Source organism: Drosophila pseudoobscura, chromosome 2, assembly GCF_009870125.1.
Source record: "Drosophila pseudoobscura strain MV-25-SWS-2005 chromosome 2, UCI_Dpse_MV25, whole genome shotgun sequence".
NCBI classification, from domain to species: Eukaryota; Metazoa; Arthropoda; class Insecta; order Diptera; family Drosophilidae; genus Drosophila; species Drosophila pseudoobscura.
This window is the reverse complement of record NC_046679.1, coordinates 18,573,556-18,586,100: the sequence shown is the minus strand read 5'-3', so window position 1 is coordinate 18,586,100 and position 12,545 is coordinate 18,573,556. Positions and strand designations below refer to the sequence as shown.

The 12,545-nt window shown below is 35.7% G+C and overlaps 1 protein-coding gene across 1 annotated transcript; it reads left to right on the top strand.

The window, feature by feature from the left end:
- Positions 1-6,726: 6,726 nt before the first annotated feature.
- Positions 6,727-9,060, top strand: LOC117183267 (forkhead domain 96Ca). The gene is made up of 2 exons (XM_033376600.1): positions 6,727-8,108; positions 8,172-9,060. Exons 1-2 carry the CDS (start codon positions 7,583-7,585, stop codon positions 8,720-8,722), a joined length of 1,077 nt encoding a protein of 358 aa, XP_033232491.1. The 5' UTR covers positions 6,727-7,582; the 3' UTR covers positions 8,723-9,060.
- Positions 9,061-12,545: the final 3,485 nt, after the last annotated feature.

Below are 12,545 nucleotides of genomic sequence, written 5' to 3'. Positions count from 1 at the left end.
TTTCAGTGTGATATCACAAGAGTCGGTGCACAATGTAGTAGATGTAGATCTTATAGGACGGACAGACATACTGACAGGCATGACTCAGCTAATGATGCTTATAAAGAATATAATATTTAAGGTGTCAGAAAAGCTATCCTCTAGTTACACATCTACATATATAAGTCGAAGATACCCCAAAATCTTTGAGTACGGGTTATAAAAAGGTGCCAATCTTCATTTCTGTATTCAGTATCATAAAATGTCATTATCTACTCTTAAAATTCTTTAAATCTTTAAAGTTCGCCTAAATTAAGAAGAGAAAAGTCTTGATTTTTTAAACGTGGCATAGCGAAAAACCACAGCCAATATAGCCAATATTCTATAATAACGTAAACAAGTTAGCCTAGGTCTGCAGCAAAATCACTGCCGGCCTGTGAGGTATATGTTAACATAATAAAAACCACTTGTCTTTCAAGCCTGTTCACAAATCACAAAAATTTCTGTATACTTTTAGGCATTCCATTTTTATTCCCGATACTTAAAATGAGTATTGGGGTATATTAGATTTGTGGTGAAAATGGATGTGTGTAACGTCCAGATGGAATCGTTTCCGACCCTATAAAGTATATATATTCTTGATCAGTATCAATAGCCGAGTCGATTGAGCCCAGTCTGTCTGTCCGTACGTCCGTCCGTTTCCTCCAATTTTTTAATAGGTTAGGTTAGGACCTATAAGAGGTCTATTGTGTTGCCGCTCTTGTAATAGCTCTTCATAATGTTTTGGACGATATTAACATAATCATTGAATGATGACAAATGTCTTGCTAACTTCGGTTTCGTGTTGCATGGATCACTTTAGTATAATAGTGTCAACTTCCAGTCTATATACATATGTATGTACATATATAATGACGTTTATTTTAGCCAAAGAATATTAAAACACAAGAACGTGTCAATACGAGTCAGGATTGACTGTGTAAGAAAGAAAATCACTAAGTGACTCTCTAAAACAAGGTGTAACATGCAGTTATGCAAAAAAAAAACAAGCTTAGCTCTGAAAAAAACCATAAAAATAAGAATACAACAAATCTTAAAAAAAGCATCTGCGACTTCATAAGCCAATACTTATATAACAAAATGACTGTCGTGAATTTTCAGATGTACTTGATAATATTTATGATAATATTCGGATAATCACATCATAGGACGGAGGCTTAAACAAGTTAGTGAGAATAACGGTTAGTTTTTTATTGCTAACAAACTCGTGAGATGAAATTCATAAATTAACTATATGACTTACCAGCTGTTGGATGGCCGAAATGGATGGCAAGGAAGACAATTACTAGTAATCGATGATCGGCAGGTAAAAATACACAAATGCATTAAGACCCAGACATATGTACATATACATATGTATGTATGTATGTACATATGTATATGTGTGTTAATCTGTATTACGCCTACATCGTTAAACATCAATTCCACTTGTTCCAGCGTTACAATACAGCTCCAAAATAAATGTACAACGTGTTTGTATGTATATGTGCATACATATGAAGTAAATATACAAACACACAAAAATGTGTTTCTTTTTTACCTTTAGATCGCCCTTTTCTAACACCTTTTCGGCTGGAATCCAAGGCACAGGCCTGCCGCTGTGTTGTCGGCAACTAAAAAGCGAACAAATGAGCGCCGAACGATTATTTAAGGCCAATATCTCTAATTACGGTTCTGACACATAACAATGCAGTTTCATTTTTAAATTTATGGGTTTCATTATTTAATGTAAACTGAAACTTGAGGCATTTTTCCGCTTTGTACGACAGGTGGTCTAGACTAACGTTAACATATGTATACACACTCGTAACCACGAAGGTTTGTGTAAATTTCAGTTAATGTTTGATTTGCACTAATTAATTAAATATATTATATATATACTATAAATAGATTATTATATAATTTTATAAATATTACAGACCAATTTCAGCGGTCCTAATTAGGTCCTAAACAGGCTAATCAAAATAGCCTTATTCGTTTTGTTTGCATGCAAAATAGTAACTTTATTTTCAGGCTATCTAAACTAATAGGATAATCTTTCATTAGATCAGATTGTATTTAGATTTTATTTAGGTTTGAAAAACTTTAGTTTCTCAGGAAATTGCTGCAAAGAAAAATCAGCCTGACGACACACCGAATTTAATTTTAGTTTTGAAAATCTTTACAGAATTATTCTTTTCAGTAACGCTTTAATATTGATATTCCCGTTCAGGTTTGGTTTTTCATGATTTTTCTGTTTACTTTTATTGGTCTCCGTTGTGGTTGTATCAAACAATAGATAATTGTAACAACTGTTAACCGTACACCGAAACAAATTGCGTTAAAGCGTGAATTTGTGTTTGTCGGAAGTCCTGATTATTTCGCATTTACAGGCAAATGTCAAACCTACTGGGTGGGAATTGAATTGAGTACAAAATAACAAAAACGCTGCGAATACATAATGATTTATTATTCCGGGTTAAATACCTTGACCATCCCCCCCTGTTAACAAATTCTTCTTAATGCGTTGTAATTGCATAGCATGAAATTTGTTGTGATTGTGTCTGCGATTACATTATATACATAATTGAGCAAACCTCAGCGGCAATAATTTTATTAAAAATTGTATTCTTTGGGAAATAAGAATTTATGTTTACCATTTGTTATGCCTTCCAATTCGATATGCATATTCAAAGTGCTGTAAATGATTCTTAAATAAATTTAAATACGATTCACGCTTAAATGGAATAGCGTGTAAGTAAAAAATGTCCTGCAACCGGAACTAATTTGAATATACATTGGGTAGATTGTAGATACATACATAAATATGTACATATATAGTACAGTTTACTATATGTTAGAAAGTAAAAGATAAACTACAGCTAAACAAAAAAATCACCAAAATTTGCGTTACTTTAATACTCGGTTTTTTCTTATACGAGTATGACTAAAAAGAAACCATCTTAATATCGAAAAAAAACGTAATTTTATATTTTATTATAATACCCAATATTGATTAATGTTTCGGTTAAGGGTTTGGCATATTTTTTATAATTTTTTATGGTCGATTTTGGCCAGCTGTTCCTGAAGCTGTTCCTTTAACGGGGATATAGCCGATATTGGCGTTTTGCATACCCGGCGGTACAGCTAACGTTTTTTATTTTGTTGTAGTTTTATGCGTTTTATTTGCATAATAAATATTATTATTAAAGTTACCCACTGTACATATTTATATAGGTTGAAGATAGCTAAAATGTTGATCCATGGGTTGTCTTTTCTAAATGAAGGAATCTGTAAAGATCTCGGCTTTGGTTTCGGCTTCGGTTGGTTTGTATATCGTAAGCTCGAAAAAAACAGGGTTAGTTTAAAATACAGGGGCACAGTTTTTTAAACAAATAAACCAAAACCCAGTTAATTCACTGTTTATCATAATATGTTTATCTTTATATAGCAGTCAGTCTTATGTATGGAATGGAACTGTAATAAAAATATATGTACATAAATATGTATATATGTATAGGTGCGTTAAAGTTTCCTCCCCATTCCGCCCCTAAAAATATACATAGATAAGCACACGGGGGCTGTTGTTGCCTGAAATAAATCTCTTTTCGATGCTATAGTAATTCCCTTTTCTCTGATTCTCAATACGTTGTTTGGGTGTCTAGCGACTTTAGATAATTAGATACTGTACTCAGCCCGTTTTGTTATGTTGAGATTAAGACTTTCAAAATATTTACAGTTTTAATCAATTTCGATTGCAATTAATGTTCCGGAACTAAAGGGTAACTTATTATTTCGTGCGCATTTCGGTCAGGAGGCATCATTGGCTTCGAAGCGAAAAGGGTCTGACGGTGACTGCCAATAGCAAACCAAGCCATGCTAACTAACGTTTTCGGCTTCAGTTGGATGGAAAATTGACCAAAATGTCATATGGTTTCAAAAAAATGTCGAGACGTGTCGAACAGAAGGCGATTCGATGGAGCTACTGCAAGAAATGTTCACAAAGCGCATAGTTTCCAAATGAGGCGATGTGTGGAATGGTCGCCAAAATCATGCGATCACATTACAGGGTGAGGTCTTACTTGAAACCATAGGGCCAAAGTCAAACCTTTTATAACTTCTAAGAGTGCTTTGGATAATTTCAACACACGCACACACACAAGCTTTTAAAAATGTCAACTTTTTGGCTTAGGAGATAAATACATATGTATCTTGCTGTATCTTTCGGATTGAATACATATAATATAACTATAAATCCTATGATTTTATTTTTGGTTTATTTTATTGTTAACATTGTTCTATAAAAACAAACGGGAACATTTATACCTGATACTTGCGATCCCCATCCGCCAGAGAGCGCACAAATTGTACTACGAAGAGTTTGTGAGAGAGAGAAATAGAGAGAATAAGTGAGCGCGTGGCTGGTTTTGCGTAGCCACTGCAAATTGATTTTTTTCTCGGCAGTCGGGTAGATATGGTCATTCCCTTTGATTGGGCGTCGCAATATTTTAAAGCAAACTTCATTTAGTTTGATATCACTAAGAGCTAGGCGTCAAACAAGACCAATAGACGAACAGACAGACATGGCTTAATCGACTTGGCTATTAATCCTGATCAAGAATATATAGTATATACTGTATGGGGTCGGAAACGCTTCCTTCTGGGCGTTACACATATCCACTTTCCCAAAAATAATATATACCCCTATACTCATTTTTAGTATCAATAATAACACAGACTTTTGAAGAAAAAGCTAGTATGTATTCATTATAATATATATAATTATAATATAATTATAATCAATCATTAAAAGTTACTTATGGATAACAAACAAAACATAAAAATGGAACATTTCACATAAGCAAATATGCGCCGGCAAAAAATCCCTGTACGTAGCAGGTTCATGGTAATAAGCTACCAATTGACCCTTTGGAAACCTACATACATATGTACTTCAAACTATTCGTAAGATCCAGCCCCATTTTCACAAAATAGTGGTGAGGTCGAGGGACTTAATGTAAATAAATAAATGTATATTTTCTCCACCGATCTAGCAACCGCTATTACGAACTTTGAAATAACCCAGTGGGTTATAATTTGGCAAAAATATTTCAAAATCCATATTGTTATTTCTACAATATACGGAAAAGAACAAAATTCCAATCTAAAAGGCATTTCAAGTACCATCGCCCTTTAAAAAATCGCTTTTTTAAACAAATATTGTACATTAAATTGAACAAAAAATAAAAATATAATCAAGAATCTACGGTACGTTACAAAATATTAATAAAATATAAGATAAAAAGGATATGTATGCACAAAATATAAAAATACAAATGCTAGCCTTAGCTCACACGTACGACTTATTGAAATTTAAAGTTCAGACGCTTACGCTTACGAAATTTCATTTACCAGCTGTTTATAAAAGGCCCTGGTCACTGTTGCCGATTTCATTTCAGAAAAGGGCAGTTCGACTTTTTCAAAAATATCCACCCACCAATACAACTATCCAATAGCAGGCAACTTTTGCAAATAATACATACGAGTGATTGAAATACATTTGCACATGTTATCATCACATATGTACACACGTATATTTATATAATATAATAATTACATGCATGCATGAATATTATCAGTATATATGTACATACACGCACAAGTATTTTCAAATGTACGTATGCACGTACATATGCATAATACATAGATACATGTTAAAATTAATATTTACATACATCTGGTTTTAATGGAATCATTTTTGAATGTCTCGTCTCTGATAGATTGGGGGGCAGCCACATTTTCGCAATAATAAATAATAAGGAGGGTACTAATGAAAAATGTACGTATGTATGTATAAATGTTACATTGTAGAAACCGCACAAGCTCCGCCCAAAGAAATGTATTTCTACAATAGCCAATCCAATTGCAGGTTTTTTTGTCTATAGACAAATAAGACTTGCTACCATCATACCATCCCGCTTTAAGAGCTGATTGTGCTTTCTCACTCTCTCGTCGTCAACGAGCGGCGGCTAGCTCGCTCTCCATGCTGCGGCACTTCGTTGTTAACCTCCACTTACACTTGATGATGAAGATGATCACCTAATTATCGCTTTGAAAAGGCCAATTATCAATAAATTAATTTCTGTTGATACAATAATACACATATATAAAAGACACGAAATTAAAATTTTTTTTTAAATATACTGGTTTTTTTTTTGGATATTTAGTATAAATATATGTATACGATCGTTGAGTGGAACTATCTTCCGAGCTCGGAAGTTATATATTTGTATTTAATTGGCTTTCGCACTTACTATACCTATAAAATCAATGTGTGGGACTACACGCTCTACAAAAGCAGTGGCAGTACGATTTGGGTTTTAACGTTCTGCAGAATAATGACTGCGTTCAAAAGCAGGCAAATCAACTAACAAGATTATGAAAACGTAAAATCAGTAAATCGGTAAAGTGGTTGTAATTTTCTTTTTCAACACCTCTCTCGCATTGGGCTGTTAGCCAGACCCAGCTGCCAGGGCGGTTGTCGAGTGTACATACATACATACATACATACATACAGATGTACATACATATGTATATCCGTAGCTTAAGCTAAGCTAAAACCTACGACACTCCCCGTAACTGAAGCCGAGCCCCTTCCCCATAGTTTGCTCTGGCGTAGTGTGGTCTGGTCAGACTGGTTTATTCGTTTAGTAAATCTCAGACTCTTTGCTTTGGCTCTCTTCTTTGAAGTTTCGCCGTTTTGGAGGGATGATGCATGTTCGCATCGCGGTGATTGGGAGAGAGCACGGGGGCAATGATGTGAGTGATTATATTTTGATTGCATTGCTCACTGTGGTTGGTTGTACGGCATTGCTCACTTAGTACAATAACCGGCGCGTCGTCTGCTAGTCTGCTGAAACAGTAATTTTTTGTATGCCGTGTTCTTCGTTTGTTGTCGTTTGTTTTGTTCCCTCTCTATCGCTATCTTCGCTTCAAGTTCGCTACCACCGCACCGCCGCTCACGTATTCGTATTCAGCTTTAGATGGTAATTTGCCAGGCCAGGGAAACCTCAGTGAGAGTGCTTTTACATTCAGTGTTGTCGCTGAAGCTTATAACAAGCGTAGTTCTTGTGGAGATTTTATTGCCGTCAGTTCGCGATCTTGTTTTGCCGTCGCTATTGACTTCATCATGACAAATCAAATTTCAATAGAATACTTTCTGCTGCAACGGATAAAGCAATTGTTCGCTTCTCATGTTTTTAAATAATTTGTCTTTAAGAGATGTTTTAAAGACATGAACACCTAAAATGTTGTACCATCAAATATAAAGTACAAACAAAAAAATAACAAAAAATATATAGAAAACAAATAAGCCGCAAAAATAAACAAAAACCAGTGTTGTAAATAATAATCTCTGATACATGATTACATGACAAAAATAATGTTATTTATTTTGTCTGTCTTTAAATAATATGAGGAAATATTTAACACAGCTCTGTGTTGAATCATGCGTGATTGAGCTCTGGAGAAATACAAATAATTAAACATTGCCGATTGTTTAATAATGCCAAGACCCTCACGTGAATCATACGGCGATCAGAAGCCTCCATATTCATATATATCACTAACTGCTATGGCCATTTGGAGCTCACCGGAGAAAATGTTACCTCTCAGCGATATATATAAGTTCATAACAGACCGCTTTCCGTACTATCGAAAGAACACTCAGCGGTGGCAGAACTCTTTGCGACACAATTTGAGTTTTAACGATTGCTTCATAAAAGTTCCGCGACGGCCAGACAGGCCCGGGAAAGGTGCCTACTGGGCGTTACATCCTCAAGCATTTGACATGTTTGAAAACGGCAGTCTACTACGACGGAGAAAGCGATTTAAATTGCATAAAAATGATAAGGACATACTGAATGAAGAGTTGACCGCACTGGCGAACCTAAATCGATTTTTCTTTACAAATCGCAATGGAAGTGTATCGCATATGACGTCGCTAGACGGCAACAATGCATCCATGAGCCTTGACTCGACTCTGCATTATCCGAGAGTAGCAAATCAATTATCAACGCCTTTAGCTCAAGGTATAATTTTACCTGATGTTATCCATCCTCCCACATATAATGCAAATCAAACCAATTTATCAGATATAGCACTGTCCAATTTGCCCTTGATAACTAGTCCAGACAGTGAAGGTCCGATAAGTTTACGACCGAAGCGTTCCTTTACGATAGAGAGTCTAATTACTCCCGACAAACCTGAGCACCACTCGGAGGAGGAAGACGAGGATGATGACCGAACTGATATAGATGTAGTGGAGTGTAGTGGAATTTTCAGATATCCGCCAACATCTTCGTCCGACGAATATATGGCGATGAGTCGAATAAACCACACTGAAGATCAGCGAGAACGACCGCTACCGCCGTTACACACTATAAATGCGGGAAACGTACCGTTTCTTCATTATGCCGCAGGAGCCAATGTATCAGGACTGAGCTCGGGAAATCTCCAATCCTCGGGAATCCCCAGCACCACATATGAACTAGCTATTTCCCATCCACTGTTTATGATGGCAACGGCACCCCTGGCCAATATGCACAATATCTATTATAATAACGTTACTCTGGTGGCCCCGTCACAACAATATCTTACACCGGAAGCCCAAAATAGAATAGACAATGATTTGCGTACTATATAAATAGATCAAACTAGAATATTGCTGTACAGAATTATTTATGAAGATATGTAAATTCATCCAAACTTTGTTCCTTTTTTTTATTAAGGTTAATTGATAAATAGGACCAAAACATGGCATAGTTGTAGTTAGTATGTATCAACGCCTAATACACAATTTTTATCACATACCGTATGCATAAGCTATTTATTTTATTTGTATTAGATTCTATACATAAGTCGATAATTATCTGAAGAATATTAAATTTAAAATACCAGAAGAAACAAGTTGTTGTAATAAATGCATTTTTAGCCAACGTTATAATTGCAAGATAGTCGTTACGTTGGATTATTTTAATAAATTGAATTCTCGTATATCAAATATACCCCTGGTAGTCAGCTATTTGAATGTACAGAAGTACGGAAGTGTCTCCGGCGGATAAGCAATGTTTTTCCGCAGAATGATCGGTAGAGTCGGTCCGTCACAGAAACTCCATCAGTGTCAGAGCTATATAATATTCTATTCTATATCTTTGGAAATTCTGTTTGAAAATGAATAATCCATTTCTCTGCTCGGTTAAATTACTGGAATAATTGACCTTAGGCAGGGAGATGTGGAATTCATCTGAATAGTTTCTTAGCTAACTTATCGCTTAATAAAAGAGGTACGTAAACTGTATGATGTCGGAATCAAAAGTCTCAGGGTCTAAAAAGATTCCTTATGTTATAAAACATTAAAATATAAAGTTTCAGCCCGGTTCGACAACGTTTAGAGGTGCCGACTTGAGGTCAAGGTTAAAAAATATGATATTTGGCCAATGGTTCCTATGGTAGCTATACTCTATTCCGCTCTGATCGGATTGCATTTTTTTGTGATTTAGAATATTAGAATACAATCCAGCCCCAAATAGATCGTCTTGTTAATATTTAAGCCAACAATAAATAGTTAATATTCAAATTCTCATATTAATGTGCAATTACACAGTTTATTACAGAGTATTAAAATATCGAAAGCTGGAATGCAGATGTATCCGACTTCAGGGGCTCCGCTCCTCGCCAGGCTCGGCTGGGTGACAAGTGCTTAGTGTCAGCACCTTGGTTAGCATGTGGAGCTGGAGTCTGTTCTCCACTGGACTCGACTCGAATGTTGACAATTTTGCATTAGGAATGGGAATGAAATTGGTATTGGCTTGTTTTGATAAATTGTTGAAAAACATTTAAATGATAGAAAATATGCAATTATTATCTTCTGTCAAGTTGAATTGAGAAAATTATGCGCGTATTGATTACGTTGAATTGTTAGAGTTAACTCAAATTTTTGTAGGATTGGCTCCGAAAGCTAATTTTTATACCCGATACATACAATGAGTTTTGGAGTATATTAGATATGTGGTAAAAGTGGATGTGTGTAACGTCCAGATGGAATCGTTTCCGACCCCATAAAGAATATATATTCGTGATCAGCATCAATAGCCGAGTCGATGGAGCCCTATCCGTCCGTTCGTCTGTCCGTCCCTATCAGCGCCTAGAGCTCAAAGACTATAAGAGCTAGAGCAACGATGTTTTATATCCGGACTTCTGTGATATGTCACAGTTACAAGAATATTTCCAAACTTTGCCCCGCCTCCTTCCGCCCACACAAAGGGCGAAAATCTGTGGTATCCACAATTTCTAAGATACAAGAAAACAGAAAACGCAAAATCGGATGTCTATAGTGTAAAATCTGAACCAGATCGTATAACTATTATAGCCAGAATCAAGAAAACAATTTCATTTTTTCTCGCTCTGTCTCTCTCTAACACACAGGTTTCATGGGCTAATCGCAAAATGTGAGCTCAAGGATCAACCTATAAGAGCCAGAGCAACCAAATTTGGTATCCACACTCCTGTGATATCGGACCTTGACCGTTTGATCTCAAAATTTCGCCACACCCCCTTCCGCCCCCACAAAGGACGAAAATCTGGGGCATCCACAAATCTCAGAGACTATAAAGGCTAGAGTAATCAAATTTGGTATGCCGCTATAAAACGTATATCTCAAAATTTCGCCCGACCCTTTCCCCAAAGAACGAAAATCTCTTGCATCCACAATATTTCAGATTCGAGAAAACTAAAAACGCAGAATCATAGTTAAAGACCATATCTATCAGATTGCTGAATCTGGATCAGATCGGATCCTTTTATAGCCAAAAGGAACAAATCAATTTTCAGTGGCTACGGCGCCCGACGGCACGCTCAGACTGATTTTCTGTCTCTCTCTCTGCCGGAGGAGAGCCATATTGACTTAGTATCGGGTATAAATGTAGAGTTGCGGTCTTCGCAGCAACTCACAACGTTCCCCCTCGTTTATTTTAATTTTCCTGGATCAATGCACCATCCACGTTGGATTTATACCTTTAAAATTTATATTTTTTGATGGAAGTTAAGTTTAAGTTACAACTCCAGAAGAAAAATATTTGCGTGACGTTTCTATATTTATAGTGCGTTCTTATATAAATTATTATTAATTATTATTTTTGAATAATGCTAATAGCTACTTAAAACTAAATATTAACAAATGTTGGTGCTATAGCTACTCAGGCCTTAAGCTATAGGGTCAGATTTTGGTCAGATTTTATACTTATGTATATACAAAGATATTGGTATGAGTATTTACAGTATGCTCGGTTATATTTTATGAAGGAAATTTTCGGTTTCTAGGAATTTGAGTATAGTTTTGGAATTTGCATTGGTGGGGTTTGAGATAAGTTTAATTGGGTCGTTGTTATTGAATGATAGGGACCTTTGTGGGGAGAGTAGGGGGCAGGTGTATAATATATGACATGTCTTGGGCAATGTTTTGTCAATGTAGTGGGCATTGGTCAGTTTGGTGTGGCCCAGTCTCATTCTATTAATTATGACCTGGTGCCTTCTATTAAGGATATTGTTTTTTGGGGGGGTGTTGTTGGTAGCGAGGTTGATAATTTGTTGGTACCATGTAGAGGTGTTTGTGAGGAGGTCAACATTAGCTAATGAAACTTCAAATCTGGACTTTCAATTCATATGCGAAATGTACACCTATAAAGAAGTTGATAAAAGGCTTGGAGCCATTTATGGTATTTATCTGATGGAAATATCGCACTTGCATTGCTTGAAGATAAAGTTACTTTCATGCAGAAACCAGAAATGGCGAAGCAACTCTTGGCACTTCGGGTTGATGATGTCAAAACTTCAGCAAAACGCCAAATTTTTAAAGAAAATTATTTTCCAACGTTTATTACAAAGAGACTATCTGATTTTGTGACACCTAATTCTGCATTTTTTGATCGATTTAATATTTCCAAACGTATTTTAACTGAAGATTCTTCAGAATGGCAAAGTATTGAAGATTTTCAAAATGCCTTAAATATATTAAAACCAATTTTTAACGAAGGGGAACGTTGGGAGTTGCTGCGGAGACCGCAACTCTATATTTATCCAAAATCAGCAATCTGATAGATATGGTCATTCTATGTATATATATGGTTGTGCGTTTTTAGTTTTCTCGAATCTTGAATCTTTGTGTGGGGGCGTAAGGGAGTGGGCGAAATTTTGAGATATACGTTTTATAGTGAGATTTAACAGGAGTGTGGATACCAAATTTGGTTGCTCTAGCTCTAATAGTCTATGAGATCCTTAAACTCAGATTTTGCAATAGGAAAAGCCGACCATGAAACCTGTGTGTTGAGAGAGACAGAGCGAGAGAGAATGAAATTGTTTTCCTGATTCTGGCTATAATAATAATATGATCTGGTTCAGATTTTGAACTCTAGAAGATATAGTTATACTCTAAAATTTTCTGTTTTCTCGTATCTTTGAAATTGTGGATG

Coding starts and splice junctions, on each gene's coding strand:
- LOC117183267 (XM_033376600.1), top strand. CDS start 7,583: ATGCCAAGACCCTCACGTGAATCATACGGCGATCAGAAGCCTCCATAT. Junction 8,109..8,171: donor ATCAACGCCTTTAGCTCAAG/GTATAATTTTAC, acceptor CCAATTTATCAG/ATATAGCACTGTCCAATTTG.